General features: G+C 43.1%; 1 protein-coding gene across 1 annotated transcript in view; it reads left to right on the top strand.

Moving 5' to 3' along the window:
• Positions 1-21,608, top strand: part of Il17rd (interleukin 17 receptor D) — an 82,423-nt gene extending 60,815 nt beyond the window's left edge. Inside the window, exons 8-13 of the mRNA XM_013030734.1 lie at positions 5,958-6,023; positions 11,870-11,924; positions 12,403-12,513; positions 14,375-14,559; positions 19,054-19,996; positions 21,467-21,608. Coding sequence (XP_012886188.1) covers positions 5,958-6,023; positions 11,870-11,924; positions 12,403-12,513; positions 14,375-14,559; positions 19,054-19,996; positions 21,467-21,579 — 1,473 coding nt within the window. The 3' untranslated portion in view covers positions 21,580-21,608. The remainder of the gene's footprint in view (positions 1-5,957; positions 6,024-11,869; positions 11,925-12,402; positions 12,514-14,374; positions 14,560-19,053; positions 19,997-21,466) is intronic.
• Positions 21,609-25,110: the final 3,502 nt, after the last annotated feature.

Below are 25,110 nucleotides of genomic sequence, written 5' to 3'. Positions count from 1 at the left end.
TTTTTTTTTGTTGTTGTTGGATATTGGCTTCATAGGATGAGTTTGGATTGTACCCTCTGCTTGGGGAGAATTGGTATTAGTTCATCTTTAAAAGTATTACAGAATTCAGTGGTGAATCCATCTGGGCCTGGGATTTTCCTTGTTGGAACACTTCTAATTACTTCCTCTATCTCTGTATTATTGGTTAGTTTAGTTGGTTTGTATCTTAAATCTTCATGGTTCAGTTTAGTTTGTATGTTTCTAAAATTTCATCCATTTCTTCTAGGCCTGCCTTCCTTCCTTCCTTCCTTCCTTCCTTCCTTCCTTCCTTCCTTCCTTCCTTCCTTCCTTTCTTTCTTTCTTTCCTTCTTTCCTTCCTTCCTTTCTTTCTTTCTCTCTCTCTCTCTTTCTTTCTTTCTTTGTAGGTTTTGGAGGTAGTCCTTTATAATCATTTGGATTTCTTGGATGTTTGTTGCAATATTTCCTGTGGCATCTCTGATCTTGTTGGTTTGAATTTCCTCTTATTTTTATTTATTTATTTATTTTGCTGGTTGTGGGGCCTGAACTCTGGGCCTAGGCACTGTCCCTCAGCTCTTCAGTTCAAGGCTAGTACTCTACCACTTGAGCCAGAGTGCCACTTCCAGATTTTTCTGCTTGTGTGGTACTGAGGAATCGAACACAGGGACACAGGGCTTCATGCATGCAAGGCAAGTACTCTACCACTGAGCCATCTTTCTCAGCCGCTCTTCTCTTATTTTTTGTTTAATTGATTTTATGTATCTTCTTTTAGTTTCCATTTTATTGATTTCTGCCCTTATCTTTGCTATCTCTCTCTATTAGTTTTAGATTTGAATTTTCTTGTTTGTCTAGCAGTTTTAATGGCATCCTGAGGTTATTTACTTGAGCTGTTTCTGTTTTCTTTATGTGTGTGCTTAGGGCAGTGAACTTGCCTCTCAGCACTGCTTTTGCTGTATCCCAGAGGTTCTGTTGTAATGTTTTCATTTTCATTGAATTGTAAGAACTTTCTGATTTCTTCCTTAATTTCTCTATGACCCAGGTGTTATACAGTAGTGTGTTATTCAGCCTCATCCTACTTTCTACAGAATGTTTTGTGTTGAGAACTAGTTTGATTCCACTGTGATTGGATAGGATACAAGGAATTATGCCAATCTTCTCGTATTTGCTTAGGTTCTTTGTGTGTCCTATGATATGGTCAGTTTTGGAGAATGTTCCATGGGCTGCTGAGAAGAATGTGGATTGGGTCATTGTTGGGTGGAATACTTTGTAGATTCTGTTAAGTTCATTTGGGTTATGGTGTAATTTGATTCAGAGGGTTCTTTGCTTGTCTTTTGTGTGAATGACCTGTCCTTTGGTGAGAGCAGAGTATTAAGACCCTTCACTAGGGCTGGGAAGGTGGCTCAGTGGTAGAGCTCTTGCCTTGCATGCCTGAGGTCCTGGGTTAGATTCCTCAGCACCACATAAGCAAAATGAAAAAAGCTGGAAGTGGCACTGTGGCTCAAGTGGTAGAGCGCTAGCCTTGAGCTGAAAAGCCCAGGGTCAGCACTCAGGCCCAGAGTTCAAGCCCCACGACCGACCCCCCCTGCCCCGCCAACACACACACACACACACACACACACACACACACACACACTGGGGGGGGGGGGGAATGGTCTGTTGTGGGGCTTGAACTCAGGGCCTGGGTGCTGTTCCTGAACTTAATTGGAGATGAGTCTCATGGACTTTCCTGCCCGGGCTGGCTTTGAACCGCGATCCTCAGATCTCAGCCTCCTGAGTAGCTAGGATTACAGGTGTGAGCCACCAGCGCCCGGCCCTTGTACTATTATTGTGTTGGAGTCTATCTTGTTCTGTAAGTCCAAAAGTGTTTAACAGATGTAGGTGCTCCATTGTTCGGTGCATAAAAATTGACCACTGTGATTACCTCTTCATGGATCATTACCTTTATTAAAATGTAATGACCTGCCTTGTCTCTGGTTTTAATGAAAAGTCTACTTATCAGATATCAATATAGCTACCCTGCCTTCTTGCAGGGTGCATTTCCATGGAAGATCTTTTTCCATCCCTTTGAGTTTGTTTTTATCTTTGTGAGATGGGTCTCTTGGAGACAACATAGGATGGATCTTGTTTTTTGTTCCAATTGCTATTCTTTTCTTTTGATTGGGGAATTGAGTCCATTAATGTTTAGGGTTATTATTGAGAGATGAGTCATTTCTTGACCTTTTGTTGATTTCCTGTATTTTGCCTCTCTCCCTTTCCTGTGTTTACTAACATGGTTTTCTAGTGATTTTTGTCTGTTTCCTTGACTTTTTCTTCAGATTGTATTCCTCCCTTTAGTATTCTTTGTAATGCTGGTTTAGTGTTCATGAATTCCTTTAATTTTTGTTTGTCATGGAAGGTTTTAGTTTCACCATCTAATGTAAGTGATAGCTTCGCTTGGTACACTTATTTGGATTGGCAGTTGTTGATCCTCAGGGCTTAAATTATACCATTCCAGGCTCTCCTTGTGTTGATGGTTTGTATGGAGAGCTCTGCAGTGATTCTGATTTTCTTTCCATTGTCATACAGCTCCTTTGATTTTGCAATATTTAGAAGCAATTCCTTGCTATTCATGTCTAATGTTTTTATTATGATGTGTGTAGAAGTGTTTCTTCTTGGATCCTGTCTAGTAGGGGTTTGATATACTTCTGTTAGGTGGGTAAGATTTTCTTTCTTAAGATTGGGGGGGCTGGGAAGGTGGCTCATGGGCTGGGAAGGTGGCTCAGTGGTAGAGCACTTGCCTTGCATGCCTGAGGCCCTGGGTTCGATTCCTCAGCACCACATAAGCAAAAAGAAAAGAGCCAGAAGTGGCACTGTGGCTCAAGTGGTAGAGTGCTAGCTTTGAGTTGAAGAGCTGAGGGACAGTGCCTAGGCCCAGAGTTCAGGCCCCACGACTGGACTCCATCCCCCCCCCCAAAAAAAAAGATTGGGAAGTTCTCTTTTATTACTTTATTGAGTACATTTTCAGTGTCTTTAGTTTTGAATTCTTTCTCCTGATCAATCCTGACTATACATAAATTTGGTCTCTTAACTGAGTCTGCCAGTTCTTGGATTTACCTTTGGTAGGTTCTGAGTGTTTTTTCCATACCTTTGACTTTTTGTTCTAGCCCCTCTATTTTATCCTTGACTCCTACTATTCTATTTTCCAGGTCACTTACTCTGTTACCATGGATTCTACTATAGTTTGTCTTGTGAAATTTTAACCTTTTATGCCTCCAGTTCTTTGTTGAGATCAGTTTTCACAGTGTTAATTTCATCTTTTAATTTTCTATTTTTGTCTCCATATCTCTTTGGGAGTCCTGTATCTTCTTTATTATTTTGTCTTTGTAACCTTGAAATTGTTTTTGGATATCCCTTTTTTATTTCAACAGCCAGTTGTTTCACCATTTCTTTGATGATACTTTTGTCTTCCATCTTTTCTCCTTTATTCTCACTAGGGTCCTTCTCTGGATTGTTGTTGGCTTTTGTATTTGGTTTGTTGTCTTGATTGTTCATGAATCTTGTACTGTTCCATTGTCATTTATGCATTTGGGTTCAGAGATTGTCAGTGCCATGGACCAAGCTTAGCCTGTTTGTGCCCAACAGGTGGCTGGACTGCTTCACACTGGGTGGATTAGCCAATACTGGGTCCCTGGAACAGCAAGCGTCTGTGCATGTAGTTGGCCCTAGGCTAGCTTAAAGGAGCACCATCCAGTGGTCCATAGCAGTGGCTGGGAAGCTTATATTCCAGCCTCTGGGATGGATGGATGCACACCTCAGAAGGGATGGGTTCCCATGGCTACATGGTAGTTTGTGTTTTGGCCCCAAGTTGTCTCTCTTCCCTCAGGTGGCCAATGCTTGGCCTCTGGAGTGTGTGTATGCTTTGTGGCTCCCAACCAGGGAGTGGTTGGTCTCCCTGCAACTGGGAGCTTAGGCCTGTCTGCTGTGAAGGGTTGGGGAAATTAGATTCAGGGATGGGCATGAGGTTTTGGAAGAGGTGGGTTCCTGGCAAGTGCAGGATTTTGTCTATGTTGTTTTCAAATAGATGTGGTTTCCCTGCCAATAGCTGGGCTGTGGCAGCTGCAGTGTCCTAGTGTGCCTACGGCCTCCCCTCCTCCCCTCCCCTGTATGAGTCCTAGTGGCCTCTTACTGGAAGCCAACAGGTGGGGTGGGGGGATGAGGGCTCTGGCTCTTTGTCCTCTTCAAGTGTGGTGCCCCTTCTTGGATGGGAGGGAGGGGTCTGGGCCAATCTTTGTGGGTCACTATCATGGGGTGAGAGTGCCAGGCAGGGTATTTACTGATCCTGGAATTGGATGAGGGCTGACTGGTGGTATGGTGGCAAATCTCTGTCTGAATGCTGCCATTAGGGTCTGGTGTCCCTGGTGGCCGCTGACCATTCCCACCACCCAGCTGAGGAGTTGCTCTTGCCTCCCGGCCACCAAGCTGTGGAGCCTTCCTCAGAGCTCTGCTGCAGTTGTTTGTGGGCTGGCCTGTGGAGCCCTGGGAGCTCTTCTGATCTGGGTGTCCCAGTGGTGTGCTGCTGGTTTCTATCTCTTTCTGCACTGTTCTGCTCCAGCGCTGTGGGAGTTTTCTGCATCTGAATGTGGGTGCTGTAGTCTGCTCCTCGGTCCTGGAGTCCCAGGCAGTCACCCGGCCGCTTTTGTGGTTGCTAGTGTGAGATGAGGGAATGGGGGAGGGCTGTTGGCAATTTTCCATCCTTATGTGTCCAAGTTATTAGTTTTTTTTTTCAGTTCCTGTGATTTTCTGTTTGTTCATATATTTGTTGTTGTTATCTCTTAAGGAGAACTGAGTGTTAGGACCCCAAATCTCTGGTTAGAGAGTGCTAGGATGATTCTCTATTATAGTTTGGCAGCCATCTTCCTGTCTCCAACAAAGTTTTTTGATCATTGTGGAAAACTCAGTTTCATCTTGAACCTTTTTTTTTTTTTTTTTTTGGTCAGTCGTGGGGCCTGAACTCTGGGCCTGGGCGCTGTCCCTCAGCTCTTTAGTTCAAGGCTAGCGCTCTACCACTTGAGCCACAGCGCCAGTTCTGGCTTTTTCTGCCTATGTGGTGCAGAGCAATCAAAACCAGGGCCTCATGCATGCAAGGCAAGCACTCTACCACTGAGCCACCTTCCCAGCCCATCTTGCTTGTTCTTATGTGTGTTGGTTACTGTCCTAACTTGGCTGGCCCACTGGCTCTCACCTTTGTCATTGAACCTCTTTGACCTTCTATTCAAGGTAAAATTCTGACAAATAGAGGCTCAGTGGTAGAGTGCTTTCCTTGCATTCATGAGACTGTGGGTTTGATTCCTCAGCACCACATAAGCAGAAAAAGCCGGAAGTGGTGCCATGGCTCAAGTGGTAGAGTGCTAGCCTTGAGCTGAAGAGCTGAGGGACAGTGCCCAGACTCAGAGTTCAGGCCCCCACAACTGACAATAAAAAAAAGAAAAGGGGGCTGGGAAGGTGGCTCAGTGGTAGAGCGCTTGCATTGCATGCATGAGGTCCTGGGTTCGATTCCTTAGCACCACATAAGCAAAAAAGAAAAAAAAAGCCGGAAGTGGCCCTGTGGCTCAAGTGGTAGAGCGCTAGCCTTGAGCTGAAGAGCTGAGGGACAGCCCAGGCCCAGAGTTCAGGCCCCATGACTGGACCCCCCACCAAAAAAAAAAAAGAAAAGAAAAAAAGTAATTCTGACAAATAAGTAAAAGTGTGTATCTTCAAATGAAATATTCCTGTAGAAGGCATCACCCATTGAAGGCATCACCCACTAAGCACAGGAGCTATCCAGATAGAGCTATCAGATAATGTGTAGCAGATAAATATATTTGCTTTCTGACCTAATTACAACTTCAGAAAATGTGATCAAAACTTAAGTCTCCTTGTACTCTAGGGAAAGAGAGAAACCCTGATGAATTTTTTTTAAAGTACTTTTTGTTTCTTTGCAGGAACAAAACACTGAAACAACCAGCTGCCTCCTTCAAAACATTTCTCCTGGGGATTATATAATGGAGGTATGTACAAGTGCAGGAAGTCTTATTTGTTCTGTAGAATGACATTTGTGAACAATTACTATTCTTTTGGTGTCATACTGGGTTTTGAATTTGGCCTTGCACTTGCTGGCTAGTTATGCTACCACTCATATATACCACTTAAGCCATAAGCCATACACCCCTAGCCTTTCTGCCCTAGTTCTATCTATCCTATCTATCCTATCTATCTATCTATCTATCTATCTATCTATCTATCTATCTATCTATCTATCTATCTATCTATCTATCTATCTATCTTTTTAATTAGCCTAAAGTAGTTATATAGAGGGGAGATTTCATTGTTACATTCCCATACATTTTTACAAAATATTCCAGTCAGTCTCACCCTCTTTATCACACGCCCCTCCCTACTTCCTGAAACAATTTCAGCAGGTTTTCTCTGTTTTCATAGCTGCAAACAATCTATTTTGGCTATATTCATCCTATTTCAGTATTACTCTTTTTCTTTTTCCTTTCCCCATTCCTGTCTTTCTTAGTTATATTCAAAATTCTGTGTTTTTTTTTTTTTTCCGGTAGTGGGCCTGTACACTGGGCCTGGGCACTGTCCTTCAGCTCTTCAGTTCAAGGCTAGTGCTCTACCACCTGAGCCACAGCGCCACTTCCGGCTTTTTTCTTTTTGCTTATGTGGTACTGGGGAATCGAACCCAGGGCCTCAAGCTTGTAAGGCAAGTGCTCTACCACTGAGCCACCTTCCCAGCCCCTCTGTGTTTATTTGTATATAGAGTTAAAGGTATATATGTCCATGTCCATAAACATTTATGCCTTTTAGGTATAACTCCCACAAATATGAGAGAAAATATATGATGTTTTGTTCTTTGAGCTTATCTTGCCTCACTCAGTATGATGTCCTCCAAGTATATCTAGTTCTCGGCAAGTGATATGATTTCATTTTTCTTTATTTGCCTTTTATTTTCTTTATTGCAATGTAATATTCCTGTATATATATATGAGTTGTTTATTATTTATTTGTTTGTTTTCTGTTTGGATTGTCTTCTGAGGCTACGATTCCTTGAATATTTTTTGAAATGCTGCTTTAATATTATGAATTCTTTTAGGTTTTTTCAGGAAAGGTTTATTTTTTCTTTTGTGCTTATCCTGGGACTTGAATTCAGGGCCTGGACACTGTCTTTGAGCATTTTTGCTCAAACTAGAGCTCTACCAGTTGAGCCAAAGTTACACTTTGTCTTTTGTCTTTTTTTTAATACCTCACTTGTTGGGTCTTCGTCTGTCCCACAAAAGACAGACGGACGGGATCTGATGAAAGGTAAGTGCAGCGCTCACCTGTTCCCCAGCTTCCCTCAGCCCGGGAGACAATCAGATGCAGCAGGGAGTCAAGTCAAGTAGGAAGAAACTCATTTATTAACAGTGCAAGCTCTTTTTAAAGCAAAAAAGAGCCGGTGGCATGGCAGGGGAGGACTGTCAAGGTCACACCCTATCATGCACCTAAGCTTCCACAGGCTGGTTATGCACTGAACGTAAAGCAAATTGGGCTCTGTCCTCTCAATTCCCTCTCAGCGCCATCTTTGCTGCCCATGTGCTCTACAGTAAATTGGGCTCTGCCCACACAACTCCCTCTCAGCGCCATCTTTGCTGCCCATGTGTCCTACAGATTCCCCCCCCCCACTTTTTTTTTAATGGCAGACCCATCTCCCAGTTAGTTATCCTTTGTAAAGGTATTTTAACAGGATTACATTGGTAAGGATAGCATTGGCCACGCAGGGGGTTTGAGGCAAGTCTGGGGGGTGAGATTTGCCAGACAAGGATAGGGAAGGCCCTTGTGCATGATCTAAGAGCCCGTCCCAGTTACTTCACATCCCCACCTAGCACAGTAATAAGCATCACAGTTAGAAATGTCCGAAGCAGTTCAGTTAATTCCTGGGCATATATAAAAGTCAGTATCTCGTAAGGACATCCTCTTCAGAACATGGGAGCAGCCTGGATATTGGGAGTTCCACACATGCGACACAGTGCATCCTCGTGGGCCCCCACACTCAGGCCATTCTACTATAGTCCAGAAAAACAAGAAAAATTTAAAGCAAACTGCAGACATAGCAAAGCAATCCTGGGTACGTGGTGTCTTTTAAGTAAGCCAGTTCCTTGTATGTGCCTTTAAGCGAGCACAGGGGTCAAGATGACCTTTGAACTTTACTGTCAGCTCCCAAGGGCTTCCAATACTCACTCTTAATAAACAAAAATAAATCAACAAAGAAACCTCATAATTAATGACACCATATACCAAATTGACTCAACACACGTATGCAGAGTATTTCATCCAGTTGTGCCACAATACACAGTTCAGCCTTTCATGGAATGTTCTCCAAAAGAGATAGATCACATCCTAAGACAGCAAGTCAGAGCCAAAAAAATTCAGAAGTGGAGCTGTAGTTCAAGTGGTAGAGCTCTAGCTTTGAGCAAAAAAGCTCAGAGACAGAGCCCAGGCCCTGAGTTCAAGCCCCACCATTGATACCAAAATAATAAATAAATAATACAATGAAGAAAAGGCTTCAGACTGAGTATTTAGGAAATGGAACTATTCATTTTCAGGATTTTGGTTTGATTTTTTTCAAGGGTTCCATCTCTTTATAGAATTATTCTCTTATATGTATTGCCTTTTTTTGTTCATTCAGCTGTTTGTATTATCTTGTTCATTTGATGTCTCTTGTTTATTCATTTCTCCAGTTCAAATTCTTTTTTAATTTGCCCAGTTTTTTTTGAACATCTGTTTCTTTATTTTATTAACTATTCTTACTGTTGTTTTACATCCTTTGTTTTGTTGTTGTTGTTTGAGGGTTTCTTTTTGCTATTGTTTGTCTGTTTTTCTTCTCTCTTCTAGATCTTTGGAGTTGTTGGGGATTTATTTGTGTATATGTATATGCCTATTCAACTCTTCCTTTACTTCCTATACCCCCTAACCCAATACAACATCAACTAAATTCTTCTCTGTATATCTCACTCCTCCTTCTAATTAAACCCCACGAAGTTAGCTTGCATCTTTTTCTACCCTATATAACCAAATACCTTGCAGTAGTCCAATAAGACTATCCTTCCCATCTCTTCCTACTACCACCTTGATTAAGGAAGGCCTTCACAGAGCATGAAGATATATACCTTGGAACATATATCCATCCCGAAAACTCAGAGTAATAGCAGTAAGTTCACTAGAACTTACTATAAACATTAGGCCTTGGTTTCCTATCTGTAACAGCCTGTGAAACCCAGTTCCTCATCCCAAGTACAGAAGAGTCCCCCCCCCCCCACAGTAGTTCCAGCACTGAATTGACTGAAACTGACTTTGTCAACTGAAAACCACCTTGCTACTCCATTCACCACCACCTAGACACCACCCATCTTAAGAAAGCTGTGTATAGAAATTCTCTCTCTCTCTCTCTCTCTCTCTTTCTCTCTACACAGCTTACTGGACCACATGAGGTCTTGCTGACTTTTGCCTTGGCTGTCCTTAGCTTCTGTTCTCCCAGTTTCTACCTCCTGAGTGCTAGGATTGTAGGCAACACTAATATAAGCTCTGGAAGAGATATGCATTTGTATTTTTACATGGTTCTTTTAAAAAAATGTTTATACATGGGCCAGGCCTTGTGGTATATGCCTATAGTTACAACTACTTGGAAGATAGGGCTGCAGTTTGAGTCCAGACAGACAAAAACATTATTGAGACCCTATCTCAAAGAAGAAGCTGGGTGTATTGGCTTACTCCTGTACCCTCAGCTACATGGGTGGTATAGGTAGGAGGATCACAGTCTGATGCCAGCTTTGGCAAAAAGCAAGATTGTATCTGAAAAATGACTAAAGGAAAAAGGGCTGGAGGAATGGCTCAGGTGGTAGAGTACTTGAGTCCCTGGGTTAGAAACTTCACTACTACAGAAAAAATATGATTAATGTTTTATCTTTTCATTAACTACTTCAAATAAGTATCTTTATATAACTATATAGTCTATGGGCATTATTTAAAATTATCGCATTATATTCCTTTAAATTACAAAGATATACTTTAAGATTATTGTTAGCTGTAAAAACGTTTTGTTTTAGCCAGTCGCTGGTGCATCGCGCCTGTAATCCTACCTACTCAGGAGGCTGAGATCTGAGGATCACGCAGTTCAAAGCCAGCCTGGCCAGGAAAGTCCATGAGACTATTATCTCCAATTAACTACTAGAAAATGGGAAGTGGTGCTGTGGTTCAAAGTGGTAGAGCACTAGCCTTGAGCTGAAGAGCTCAAGAATAGCGCCTAGGCCCAGAGTTCAAGCCCCATGTTGAAAAAAAATTTTTTTGTTTTAGACCAGGAATTTTGGCTCACATCAGTAATCTTAGTACATAATAGCAGAGGCAGTAGAATGACAAGTTTGAAGTCAGCCTTAGCCATATAACATAACACTGTCTTAAAAAAAAACAAACCCAAGGGAAGCCAGGTAATCCTACCTACTCAGGAGTCTAAGATCTGAGGATCTCAGTTTAAAGCCAACTCAGGCAGGAAAGTCCATGAGACTGTTATCTCTAATTAACCACAAAAGCTGGAAGTGGAGCTGTGGCTCTAGTGGAAGGGGGCTAGCCTTGGGCAGTGCCCAAGCCCACAGTTCAAGCTCCAGGACTGACCTCCCTCAAAATAGCTGGAAGTGAAGCTGTGGCTGAAATGGTAGAACACTAACCTTTAGCAAAAATAGCTAAGAACAGTGCCCAGACCCTGAGTTTAAGCCCTAGAACCTGCACCCAGAACCTGCACCAAACAACAAGAGTTTGGAACATTGTTTAGCATATACAAGTCTGGATTTGATTCCCAGCACTGCCAAAACAAAAAAAAAGTTTGTTTAGTATTAAAACAGTGAAATAGCTGGGCATTGGTGACTCAGCCTATATCCTAGTTACTCAGGAGGCTGAGATGTAAGGATTGTGGTTCAGAACCAGCCTGGGCAGGACAGTCTGTGAGATTCTTATCTCCAAGTGGAGCTGTGGCTCAAGTAATAGAGTGCTAGACTTGAGAAAAAATGCCCAGGGACAGTGAGTGCCCAAACCCTGATTTTAAGACCCAGGACTTAAAAAAAAAAAAGTAAAAAGTAAAAAGAAATGAACAATTTGTCCATAGCTCCATTATTGAAATGCATAACATTTTGGTAGAAATACCTAGTTCTTGTATTTTGCACTGGCATTCTGTGGGTTAGGATGGGTACATCTGAAAGTAATCATGAAGGTCCTCTAAAGAATAGGCCTGGTTACCCTGAATCTTGCTGTGTAAACCAGGCTGGCCTCAAACTGAAACTTCCTGCTTCAGCTTCCTGAATGCTTGAATTACAGTGTGGAACACCATGCATAGCTGAAGTTCGTTTTGAGTTGGTAAAGTGGAGACAAATATGAGTAGACATGGTGGCTAGTGTTAGCATAGTGAGTGACTTACAGGCCCCACCAGCTCTCTTCCCATAGCCATTGTCCTTTCTTTTGCACCTATCCCTCACTGCCAGCTGATGGAAAAGTAAAATCAAGGTTTTTCAAAACTCAAGGCTTCACACTTGCTAGGCAGACCTTGTCCTGGTTGTGCCATATCTCCAGCCCCTTTTGCCCTGGAGAGCCGCACCTTTTGTTGGCCTAGAATATGATTTACCCATTTAAAATTACTGTTGTATCTGGGATGACAAGTATGAACCTCCACATCCAACTGTTACTTGAGATGGGGTCTCATGAACATTTTTATCTGCTTGGTCTTACATTGTGATCCTCCTGATCTCCACTTCCTAAACATTTAGGCTTACAGGTATAACTTAAAAAAATTATAATAATAATATTATCACCTTCTATTTTGTAGCTGGTGGATGATACTAATATAACAAGAAAAGTGATGCATTATGCCTTAAAACCAGGTAAGAATTGTTAGGTTTTAACCACTGTAGACCTGGGGTATCTGATCCCTTCAGTTCTCTACACTTCCTGCTTTACATAAACAAAACACAACTCAGGTACTCCCTCATAAATGAAGTTCCATCAAATCCGAATTTTTTCTCACCTTGGTGTTGATGCCTGAAGGATCAAAGCCAGTGTGGTGTCTGTCAGCTGGACTAAATAAAAAAGCAGTTCTTCTTGGGGAAAACCATGTTGGAAGGAGAGGTTGCCTTAAGCAAAATTCTCAGCCTGAGGTATTTGCTGTCCCAGAAGACTGAACTGTTTAATTGCTTTCCATCATTCTTTAAAGAAAAAGCACCAAATCCTTTTATAATCACCATTCCAGCTAGAGAAAGGTGGTTATGGGGTCCTAGAATCTGTTAGGTGGCTTAGATTGTTGTTATTTGCTCGAACCTGTATACTTCGGAAGTTTAACAATATTTGTTTTGAATTTCCCAGTGCATTCCCCATGGGCTGGGCCCATCAGAGCAGTGGCCATTACTGTGCCACTGGTGGTCATATCTGCATTTGCAACGCTCTTCACTGTGATGTGCCGCAAGAAGCAACAAGGTATCGCTTTGTGTACTGTGTACCCCCTCTTCCCAAGAGGTAGGCCAGGGGTGGATGCCAACAGAAAGGTAGACTGTAGCACCTGGTTCCTCCAGCATCTGGGAAGCCTTATGCCTTCTAGTTTCTTCCTTGCTTACTATAGCTTTCAGAATTAAAACATGTTACTTAAAAGTCTCTGAAGATGGGCTGGAAGGTGACTCAGTGATACAATGCTTGCCTTGCATGCATGAGGCCCTGGGTTCGATTCCTCAGCACCAAATAAGTAGAAAAATCTGGAAGTGGCACTGTGTCTTAGGTGGTAGAGCGCTAGCCTTGAGCTGAAGAGCTGAGGGACAGCACCTAGGCCCAGAATTCAGGCCCCATGACCTACCCTCCCCACTCCTCCCCCCCAAAAAAAAGTCTCTGAAGCCACTAAAAGGGTAGACATAACTAAATTCCCAAACTCAGGATAGTAAGTTCAAGGGCATAAGAGAGTGTAAGGTATGAACCACAATATAGTGAGGGCTTTCCAGGAGTCAGGTGTCACCTGACACTGGTGGCTTATACCTGTAATCCTAGGTACTCAGGAGGTTGAGAAGTAAGGATGGCAGTTCAAAGCCAACCCAGGCAAGAAAGTCCATGAAACCCTTATCGCCAATGAACTTCCAAAACAAAGTTGGAAGTGGAGCTGTGGCTCAAGTGTAGAGTGCTAGCTTTGAGCACATAAAGCTCTAGGATAGTGTTCATGCCCTGAGTTCAAGCACCAGAACTGACACACACACATACAAAAAAAAAAAGAATCAGGTGTCATATGAGAACTTTCTGGGACACTGGAGATTACCTATGTTGTTCTGGGTGGAGGTTACACACATGTGTACACTTAAGATTTATGTACTTTTGGGCTGCGAATGTGGCTTTGTGGTAGAGTGCTTAACTAGCATGCATGAAGCCCTGGGTTTGATTCCTCAGTACCACATAAACAGAAAAAGCTGGAAGTGGCGCTGTGGCTCAAGTGGTAGAGTGGTAGCCTTGAGTACAGAGAGGCTAGGGGACAGTGCCCAGGCCCAGAGTTCAGGCCCACAACCGACAAAACAAACAAAAAAAGATTTATGACGGGGTACTACTGTTGTTCCAGGAACTTGGAGCCCAGGAATGAAGGTCAGCCTAAGCAATGGAGTTAGAAACCATCTCAAATAAAAAAAGAAAAAAGAAAAGAAAGATTTCTATACTTTACCCTTATAAATTACATTCAATAAACATTTTTCTAATTTTTTGTAAAGATCATCCATGTTGCAACAGCCAATTCTAGGTACTTCACTGACCAGAGCAGCCCTTGCAGCATTTCTTGTTTTGTCTAAGGTCAATTTCAAATTGAGAATTATTTTTGTATAATCCTAGCTACTCAGGAGGATATGATCTGAAGATCACAGTTCAAGCCAGCCCAGGCAGTTAGGTTTGTTTGACCCTTATCTCCAATTAATCAGCAAAAGTGGAGGTAGCCTCAAGTGGTAGAATGCTAGCCTGGAGCAAAAAAAAAGCTAACGGAGCATACACTGGCTCTGCCTCCGAGTTTAAGCCCAATAATTCTCTCTCTTTCTGCCTCATCTGTCTGCCTATCTGTCTGTCTCTCTCTTTCTTCCACATACACAAAGAGAAAGAAAAGAATGATTTGGGGTTTTGTTTTTTTACTTTTTGATGCTTAGTTGCAGAAACTAGATGTACCATTCCTATGAATATTCCCAGGGGGTTGATGAATTGGGGACCAGGACTCTATATGGATATTACAACTGTTTGTTTCTGAAGTTATCACTGAATTCCAAGTCATATAAAATAAGATAAAATGTCATTCATAGCTATCAACCTTATCTTTTTCCCAATTTAGAAAATATATACTCACACTTAGATGAAGAGAGCTCTGAGTCCTCCACATACACTGCAGCACTCCCCAGGGAGAGGCTTCGGCCACGGCCCAAGGTCTTCCTCTGCTACTCCAGCAAAGATGGCCAGAATCACGTGAATGTCATCCAGTGCTTCGCCTACTTTCTCCAGGACTTCTGTGGCTGTGAGGTACAGAATCTAGTCTCTTCTCCCCCCACCCCCCTCCAAGCAGTACATATGCTCCACACTCCTTGTTTATTGTCTTCTCCACTCCTCCAGGCCTGCTTCTGTGACACCTATTTGTGTGTGCGTGTGTGTGTGTGTGTGTGCGCGCATGCACGCTCACTCGTGCCCACGCCCCTGTGTCCCTCCTGGGGCTTGAACTCAGGGGCTGGGCCCTGTCACTGAGTTTTTCTTTTGGTTGGTTGTGGGGCTTGAACTCTGGGCCTGGGCACTATCTCTAAGCTCTTCAGCTCAAGGCGAGTGCTCTACCACTTTGAGCCAAGGCACCACTTCCTACCTGGACTTTTTTGACCAAAGCTAGCACTCTTCCTCTTAAGCCACAATTCCACTTCTGGCTTTTTGGTGATTAATTGGAGATATGAGTCTCAGACATTACTGCTTGGGCTGGCTTCAAACCAAAATCCTCAGATTTCAGCTTCTTGAATAGCTAGGATTACAGGCATGAACTACTACTGGTACTGGGCAACACCTGCTATTAACTAGTGCTATACTTTCAAACTTAGGGCCAGTCTTTCATTCTTCTTTTCATCTGTTCTACTCATCACTAGCACCAACTATTTCATAATACCTGGTTTTAACCTGGATACACTCCTGCTTGAAAATCTGAAGTAGCATTCAGCTGGCAGATAGTTTTGTGAGCATGAATAGTGCCAGTGGCTACTACGGCAACAGGCAACCAAGGTAGGAGCTATCACCCAAGACATCTTGGTATGTACACAAGAGAAGTTCCAGTGAACAGTCAGAGGGGAACAACAAGGAAGGACAGTTCTTTGAGGAAGGTTCAATTCCCTAAGAGAATTTTGCTGAGAAGGGGAATGGAGAAGATTGCCACTGGAAGGGATCTTGGGGACCAGGGAGAAATGTTTAACAAGGGCCTCTGTGAGGTTGTTAGGCCATTGACCAATATGACATCATGAAAAATGAGAGACCAGTAGTGTAGGAGAAAACTGTAGCTGGAAAGAACAGGAGGAAGGATGGGAAGAGTCCAGAAAACAGTAATATGTCATGTGCTTGAGTATCTGCTCTGATTTCTTCTTCTTCTTCTTCTTCATTATTATTATTATTTTGGTTGGTCGTGGGGCTTGAACTCTGGGCTTGGGCATTGTCCCTGCGCTCTTCAGCTCAGGCAAGCGCTCTATCGCTTGAGCCACAGGGCCACTTCTGGTTTTCTAGTGGTTTATTGGAGATAAGAGTCTCATGGACTTTCCTGCCTGGGCTAGCTTTAAACTGCAATCCTCAAATCTCAGCCTCTTGAGTAGTTAGGGTTACAGGCGTGAGCCACCAGCACCCAGCTTTTACATTTTTTTTTATTGTAAAAATAATGTACAGAAGGGTTACAGTTACATGAGTAAGGTATTGAGTACATTTCCTATCAAGCATTGTTACCTCCTCCTTTTGTTTTTTGTTTATCATCCCTTCCCTCCCTACTTTCCCAACTCCTTCCTCCCTCCCCACAAGTTGTAAAGTTTGTTTTCAACATAGTCTTGTACATCTCATTGTTTCAATGGGTCAACCTGTATCCATATTTAAACATTTCGTTTTTTTCCCTTTCCCTCCCCAAATTAGGAAAGTGTATATACAAGTCGCAGGGAAATACAGTGAAAACAGGTTATCTGCTCTGATTTCTTAACCATACAAGTTAACTACTAGTATATAGCTTTTCAATAATGTCATTTTTAGAGTGAAGCCCAAAGTTATCAGGGAAGTCACACCCTGTTTCTTTTCTTTGGCAATATATGGGGGTAACTGCTTCTTAAAAATGCAGTATTTTTTGCACAGTATTTTCAGTTAGGAGTTATTTGTACTTTGAAATTACCCCATTGGCCTGTCTTTCAGACTTTTTCTGTGTGGAAAGATTGCCCTCTGGTGTAAATAAAGTGTATTTCCTACTGTGTGGAATGCCATAAACTTGACAGATCAGATCAGCACCTACCAGAAATCAACTGCAAGCTAACTGGTGGCACAGTACTGTCTTCAGATACTATAGACATATGTAGTATATTTCCTCCCTAGTCTTTTTCTCTGTAAGTGAACTCAAACATACAATATTATACTTTGGGCATATTGAAATGATGTTTTTCTGTCTCCTAATAATTTTATATACTGTTAGCAGTTCTATATATACTGCAATTTTAAATATATGATTCCTAATATTGGTTTACTGTAACTGAGGTACTCTGAATTGTTAAACTTCTCAGTAGTTCAATATTGTCCCATTTCTGATTATTTCCCAAAGAGAAATGCCTGGAAGTGGAATTAATCAAAGGTAGGAATAGTTTTTGTTTTGGTGCCAGTCCTGGGGCATGAACTCAGGGCATGAGCCCTGTCCCTGAGCTTCTTTTTCCTCAAGGCTAGTGTTGTACTACTTGAGCTTTACCACAGCACTATTTCTGGTCCCTTCTCTGTAGTTTATTGTAGATAAGTGTCTCACAGAATTTCCTGTTCATACTGATTTGGAACTGCGATCCTCGGATCCAGCCTCCTGAGTAGTTAGGATTACCGGTATGAGCCACCATGCCAGGCTGGAAGAATAGTTTTTAAATGCTTGACATATATACCCAGTTAGCACAAAATAAAGGAAGTATAAGGCCAAGTCATGGTGCTTATTATATCTGTATTGCTGGTTACTCAGGAGGCTGTGATCTGAGAATCATAGTTCAAAGCCATCCTGGTCAAGAAAGTCTGGGAGAGGGCTGGGAAGGTGGCTCAGTGGTAGAGTGCTTGCCTTGCATGCCTGAGGCCCTGGGTTCGATTCCTCAGCACCACATAAGCAAAAGGAAAAAGCCGGAAGTGGCGCTGTGGCTCAAGTGGTAGAGTGCTAGCCTTGAGCTGAAGAGCTGAGGGACAGCGCCCAGGCCCAGAGTTCAGGCCCCACAACCGGACCCCCCCCCCAAAAAAAAAAAAAAAGTCTGGGAGAGACCTATTTCCAACTAACCATCAAAAACCAGAAGTAGAGCTGTGGCTTAGGGGTAGAGTGTCAGCCTTGAGAGAGAAAGCTGAAGGGCAGAACCTAGGCCCCTAGTTCACACATACACACACACAGAAAGAAAAAATAAAAGGATTCAGAGTTATTTCAACAAGTAGATAGGTTTGGGGGCTTTCCTTGGTTAACATCTTAGAGCAGAAGAGAACAAGTCATTTCAGAATACCTTTCCCTTATAATTTGCTGTGTCTTAGGGGCCATATTTGATCATAACCATTGGGAATTAGTTTTTTTTGCCAGTCCTGGGGCTTGAACTCAGAGCCTGAGCACCATCCTTGAGCTTCCTTTTGCTCAAGGCTAGCATTCTACCACTTGAGCCACAGCACCACTTCTGGCTTTTTTTTTTCTTTCTTTTGTTTATATTGTGCTGAGGAATTGAACCCAGGGCTTTGTTTTGTGTATGCTAGGCAAGCAGTCTACCACTAAGCCACATTCCCAGCCCCGGGGAATTAGTTTTTTGTTTTGTTTTGTCTTTTGTCGGTCATGGGGCCTGAACTCTGGGCCTGGGCACTGTCCCTCAGTTCTTCAGCTCAAGGCTAGTGCCACTTGAGCCATGGCACCACTTCCAGCTTTTTCTGCTTATGTGGTGCTGAGGAATCGAACCCAGGGCCTCATGCATGCAAGGCAAGCACTCTACTACTGAGCCACCTTCCCAGCTGGGAATTAGTTTTTGAACACCAACAGAAATGCCAGGAAAATTAGATCAAAATGTTCTGAGAAGATGATACCCACTGAGAGGCCATATGTGCCATCAAAAAAAAAAAAATAAGGCTCTTCCTCAATCCCAAAGGACAAATAAAGTCTTCTTGCTCACAAGCATTGTATAGATGCCACACTATAGATCTTTATGAAGCAGGTACTGGTAATTCCAGAGTGAGTTAATATTCATATGACCAGATTATCCATATCTAGTTAATTGTCCTCTTCTCTAGTATTCACCAACTATCTGACCCTGGATCTGTGAAAGTGGCCAGAGGTCAGTCACACTCTAGATGTGAATCACTATCACCTAGATGTGTATTCTAGAACACTTGGAAGTCGTTCATCTATACCTTTTTCTTACAGCTTATTAGTCTTCTCTCTAAAGACTTCTCCTTCTACCTGGCAGCTTCAACTCATATATATGCACGCAGTTCCCTTCTGTTATTACCCTCTAGTTTCCTGAAGAGTATTTTCTGTAGTAATTTAAATTGCTCACTTTTCGAGCAGCAGTGGTGATGGTATCTCATGATGAAATGAGTTGATGAATAGCAAACTCTTGCAGAGGGCGAGGTATTATAACCCTCAACACAGAATCTTAACTGTTTCTCCACTTACTTGGTAACCTAGAGCCTACAGATAACACTGCTCATAATACTAGTTAAGGGGCAGATGATAGGACCTCCTCTATCATTCACAACTTATTCCTACATTCTTCTCTCTAATATCTGAGTAAGATGCTTTTTTATCCTTTCCAGGTGGCTCTGGACCTTTGGGAAGACTTCAGCCTTTGTAGGGAAGGGCAGAAAGAATGGGTCCTTCAGAAGATCCACGAGTCCCAGTTCATCATTGTGGTGTGTTCCAAAGGCATGAAGTACTTTGTGGACAAGAGAAACTACAAACACAGAGGAAGCAGCCGAAGCTCGGGGAAAGGGGAGCTCTTCCTGGTGGCCATGTCCGCTATTGTGGAAAAGCTCCACCAGGCCAAGCAGAGTTCGTCCACAGCACTCAGCAAAGTCATCGCTGTCTACTTTGATTACTCCTGTGAAGGGGATGTCCCCTGCGTCCTGGACCCGAGCTCCAAGTACAAACTCATGGACAACCTTCCCCAGCTCTGCTCCCACCTGCACTCCGCAGATCCCCGGCTCCAGGAGCCGGGCTCCCATCCAGGGCACGGAAGTAGAAGGAACTACTTCCGGAGCAAGTCAGGCCGCTCTCTGTACGTTGCCATTTGCAACATGCACCGGTTTATGGATGAGGAGCCTGACTGGTTCGAGAAGCAGCTAGTACCCGTCCCTCTTCCTTCGCTGTGCCGCCGGGAGCCGGTTCTGGAGAAGTTTGACTCGGGCCTAGTTCTAAATGATGTCGTTTTCAAACCTGGACGGGAGAGCGATTTCTGCTTGAAGGCCAAGGTGGCAGCCCCGGGGGCCGCTGCGCCCGCGGACCCGGAGAGCCAGGCCGCGGGCCTGGACGGGGCCGCCGGGGCCGGGGCCGGGGCCGCCTGCGATGGCGGCTGTGCCCTCTCACCCCTGCTGCATGCTGTGAAGGCCGGCAGCACCTCGGACATGCCACGGGACTCGGGCATCTATGACTCCTCCGTGCCCTCGTCTGAGCTGTCTCTGCCTCTAATGGAGGGACTCTCTTCAGACCAGACAGAGACGTCTTCCCTGACCGAGAGCGTGTCCTCCTCCTCAGGCCTGGGTAAGGTGCAGGGGAGTCAGGGTGTTTCTGATAGAAGCTACACACACTCTTTGGCCAGACTTAAAAAGGACATCAGAATTTTTGTGTTGTTGTTGTTGTTTTTTTAATCCGATGCCTGCGAACTCAGTATCTGAAGCTTGGTTTCGCTTGTTGGCCAGGGCTTTGTGACCTGAGCCCCTCCTTCAACCCCAAGGGTTGGTTGTTGTTCTTTCTTCTTTTCTCTATTTTGTTTGCCGTGCGCCTTGAACTCGGGGCCTGGGCGCTGTCCCTGAGCTTTCTTGCTCAAGGCTGGCACTCTGCCACTTGAGCCACAGTGCCACTTTCAGTTTTCAAGTAGTTAATTGGAGATAAGAAACTCATGGCCTTTCCTGCCAGGGCTGGGTTTGAACTGAGATCCTCAGATCTCAGCCTTCTGATTAGTTAAGATTACAGGCATGAGCCATGGGCACCAGGCTTCCTCTCTGTCATTTCTTCTTTCCTTTTCCCTCCCTCCTTCCTTCTCTCCTTCTCTTCCTCCCTCTTTCTTCTCTTCCTTCCTTCCTTCCTTCTTCCATTAGTATTTCTAGTTTTTGTTTCTGCTTACCTTATTGGGAAGTGAAACCTGATAGTAAGTAATACTAATGATCAAGCTCTTTGTAATTCTGTTTCTGCAACTTGTTTGATAGTTTTGATTCACCCTCTGGTAATGAAGATTTTCACTTATTTGAGCTCCTGTGGTGAGCCACCCACATCCTGCTAGGGGTACTATAGAATGTTTAATATGTAAGTTTTCTGAACCCCAAAAACATTGGAATACAAAAACACATGGGGTACCAAGGGAGCTTTGGATACTTTTCTATGCAGTAATATTTACTGCCCTCCAATCTCCTTTGTCTTTTGTTTTATCTGTCTGTCTGTCTGTCTGTCTGTCTATCTATCTATCTGTCTGTCTGTCTGTCTGTCTGTCTGTCTGTCTATCTATCTATCTATCTATCTATCTATCTATCTATGTATCTATCTTTCTGTTTTTTGGTTAGTCATGGGGCTTGTACTCTGAGCTTGGGCACTGCCCCTGAGCTCTTCAGCTCAAAGTGAGCTCTCTCCCTCTTGAGCTACAGCACCACTTCCTCCTTTGTCTTTATGACTACATATACAGAGCCTGAGGTCCATGGGTGTAGTATTCTTTCTATCCTAGGTCAACACAGGGCCCTAGGTAGGAGGGCTTAGTAGGAGAGCCCACTTCTCCCAGCAGCCCCAGCAGGATACCATTCCAGAAACTAGTAGATTTACATGCAAACCTTTGGCCCTCAGGAAAGGCGTCTTTCTCAGCTGAGGGAACTAATCTGTTAAGAGAATAAGACTGCCACATCTTGAGCTGGTTGAGATGTCTGCTTCATTTGTACTAAGACTATTGCTCAGATGTTCTGGCATGAGTGTCAGAACCTGTGAAATGTAATGATTGTGTGATTCTTCCCTTTCTTCTCTCCTTAGGTGAGGAAGATCCTCCTACTCTTCCTTCCAAGCTTCTTACCTCTGGGGTATGCAAAGCAGAACTTGGTTGCTACAGCTACACTGATGAACTCCACACAGTTGCTCCATTGTAATGAAGTGGAAGAGTCTAAGCATTGCCACTTTAGCTGCCGCCCTCTCTCTGGCTCCCCAGCTCATCTCTGTGGTTGCATGGCCTATTTGGAGTGGAGGGCTCATACAAGGATATTCTGGCCAGTACTTGCTCCCCTCTGCCCTACTCTTCTACCACATATCTTGAGAAAGGCTTCATACAGAGCTCTGAAAATCATGTCTATAAATAAGATCTGACAATAATTTAATATGTTAAGTCAGTTTTTGGATCAAAGCCTATTCTAGGAGGTAGGGAGGAAGGTAAAGAGAAACAGGAAGGTACTTGTATGGATTATTCCAACTTCATCGAGCTCTGCAAATTTTGCAATACTTTTAACGTCATTACAGCATCAGAAATCAAGAGCTAGTCTGCTGGAATCTGTCTTATTGAAGACAATGTTCCCATTTGGTTTTAATGTGGAAGCTACAGTGCCATGAATCAAGAGCCAAAAAGTAACAATATCCACTCACTTCTATAATATCCAGAATATATCCAGAATATATTACTAGGTGACATGACTAGTCAAGATCTGGATTTCGTGATCATTCCACTTGAAATGGGTTTGCCAACCTGCGGAAGATGCCAGAACATCTCAGCTAGACTTGAGTAGCCATTATATGGAGCTGCCTACCAAGTTTTGCTGGGTTATATTTACTGTGTTGTAGCTCTTATGATAGTGTCTAGAAATTTAAGAAACTTGCCCAGCTGGGCTATTTTCTTGGATGTTATAGAACAGGCTTCAGCTGGCCTTCTAGTCTTAAAGCTGTGTCATGAGCATTAGGGATAAATTCACTGAAATAACTGTGGGAAGGTGGTGGCCAGTTAGTCTGCTGACTGTTTTTGACCAATGACAAACCTCTTTTTAAGAAGGTAGAAAAGAGGGAACTGTCAAAAAGTAAGTGTTCTACTTTTTGTTGTTGGTTGTGGAGCTTGAACTCAGGGCATGGGTGCTGTCCCTGATCTTCTTTGCTCAAGGCTAGCGCTCTTACTACTTTGAGCCACAGCTCCACTTCTGGTTTTCTAGTGGTTAATTGGACTTAAGAGTCTCACAGACTTTCCTGCCCAGGCTGGCTTCAGACCGCAATCCTCAGTCATATCTCAGCCTCCTGAGTAGCTAAGATTATAGGCGTGAGCCATAAGTGCCCAGCCTAAATGTTCTTCTATTTTTATGAATAACTTTTCTACAGAATTTGTTTCCAAAGGGAAAACTTCATGTTCCCATACTGTATGCTGTTAGCATGGGTGTAATGATGTCTTAGTCTTTGTGGAAATCCCTGTCTTTGTCATCCCCTAGAATACCTGGGTCTGAGCATCTTTTTCCATTTTTCCCCCCCCATGGGTGCTGGCTTTTGGCAGCTTGTTTCCTGGGCATTCAGCCTAGGACTGTGGTTTTTGCTCCTTCATCAGACAAGATCAACAGGAAAGATCCTGAGGAAGATCCAGGTGGGCTGTGAGACAAAGTAATTTCTGGCTTTCCCTTCCCGCACATGCTGATCTGGTGGGGAAGAGAGGTTTGGGCTTTGTGCAGGAAAGTGAGTATTTTGAATGCAAATATCTTCCTCTCTGTTCTGAAAAGGCAGCTGCCAGCTTCTTGGGAGGACGTGCTTGTTTGTTCTCTGGCATCAAGTTTCCTGCAGCTGCTCTGAGGGAAAGACAGTGAGCTGTAACATTATCTCCCTGTAAAACTAAGCAAGCATCCCTGGAGAGGAAAGTTGTTCCCTGTTGTCACTATGGAATCTAAGAGGAGCACAGAGCTCCTGTCCTCACAGACCGCCCTGAGTTCAATCCCGAGCATACGTTCTGTGGGGGAGATTAGTGGACCCAGATTGCTAAAGGATGAAAATTCACTTGGAACATTATCAGGGATTTTTTTTTTAAAACTGAGGCTAAGACTTGTTGAGCCACTTTTAGGATAGATACTTGGCTGCATGTGAAATGAGGCATTTCTGAGAAATGCATAGATGACCAGGAGGGAGAGCAGCTTACTATAGAACTCACTTGCTATGAAAATGGCAGGGAAAAAGAATATGCTAGTCCAAATATCACGATGTTTTAGTTTGAGTGTAGGGTTTGAGTACTAATACTAATGTTTCTAATACACAAACTTAAACTTTGACATGTAAAGTAATGAAATTAAGTATGATTTTTTGATTCAGAATAAGCTGGTATGTCGTAATGAAGGTAAGCATCATTAGTGTCTTTTTTCCCCCGTCTTGCAACATCACGCTAGGACTGGGAATAAGTTGTCTTACAGCTAAGTAAAAACATCTATTCTAATCAGAGCTGCATTTTTGGTCTCATAAATTGTCCTAGACAGTAGAAATGAGAAGATAGACTTTTAAAAAGATTCTTCTAAGTCAGAGGCTTTTTGGTGCTTCAGAAATAGCAGTAGATTAGAGAAACCATCTGAGAGAAAGACCTTGATCTGAGGTGAGAATTTTATGGATAACTTAGATGATGTCCCTGAGAAAGAAATCAGGGATGAGCAGAGTTTCAGTAAACCAAAAAGGCTGAAAATAGAGAGCTAGTTGTATACCTCAATTTACCAGTGGCCCACAGGAAGAAGGATTTGGTATCTAATTCAGACACCTTTACCTGGGAGAGTGTACAGGTTGGTGAGAGTCCATGTAGGATGAGAAATTAGCCACCCTATCTCATTGGACTCTGTCCATGTCAGTGTAGAAGCTCCTCCAGAGGACCAAAAGTAAGTCCTTTAAAATACATTGATCTCAGAAAGAAGCAGAAATCATTCCAGTGTAAGCTCAAGTATTTGGGTAGGAACCCAACCAGGTACTACAATATTTTGAGCCAAAAGTAAGATTGGGTCTTAAAGTTAGAATGTGGAAGTTTTGGTTGACACATAAATACTAATTGGAAATAGTCCCAGGTTAGAAGTTTTGTATGTATATAAAAAGGTCTTTTTTAAATGACATTATTGGAATCAGTGTACATTAACTTACGGATATTTAAGTTCATGTATGTTTGTCAGAGTTCAGTCTTGCTACTATATAACTACAGTTTTTTGTATGTGTTTTTTAACAGTCTTAGTCTCAGGTACCCTGAAATAGACAGGAAGACTATCCCTCCAAAAATGTGAGGATACAGGATTTTTAGAGCTATTTTTCAGCATTTTTTTTCTTTAAAAGAAAAGGAGGGGAGAGCTAATTCCTGAAGAAAAAAAATGGCATATCTCCTGAAAAAAAAACCAAAAAACAAAACATGCAGCCCCTGGGGACCTCAACACTAGACTGACTTTCGCAGGAAGAGAGAAATCACTGTTTCTTTATTTGAGAAAGGTGGGCAATGCCAATGTGAAGATTACTATTGTTGGTTCCTATTGTTGAAGATTACTGACCTTGTTTATCAGATCCTTTGATTTCTTGGCAGGCACTCTTGAGCCCAGGTATAAGAAAAATAGCTGTGTGAAGGGTAATGGAGGACAAACCTTCTCACTGTTTAGACAGTAGGTCATGGTAAAGACTATAGCAAACTGAAGACCTTTCTAGCCTACAAG

The sequence above is a fragment of the Dipodomys ordii genome, unplaced genomic scaffold, assembly GCF_000151885.1.
Source record: "Dipodomys ordii isolate 6190 unplaced genomic scaffold, Dord_2.0 Scaffold132, whole genome shotgun sequence".
NCBI classification, from domain to species: Eukaryota; Metazoa; Chordata; class Mammalia; order Rodentia; family Heteromyidae; genus Dipodomys; species Dipodomys ordii.
This window is presented reverse-complemented; position numbering and strand designations above follow the sequence as displayed.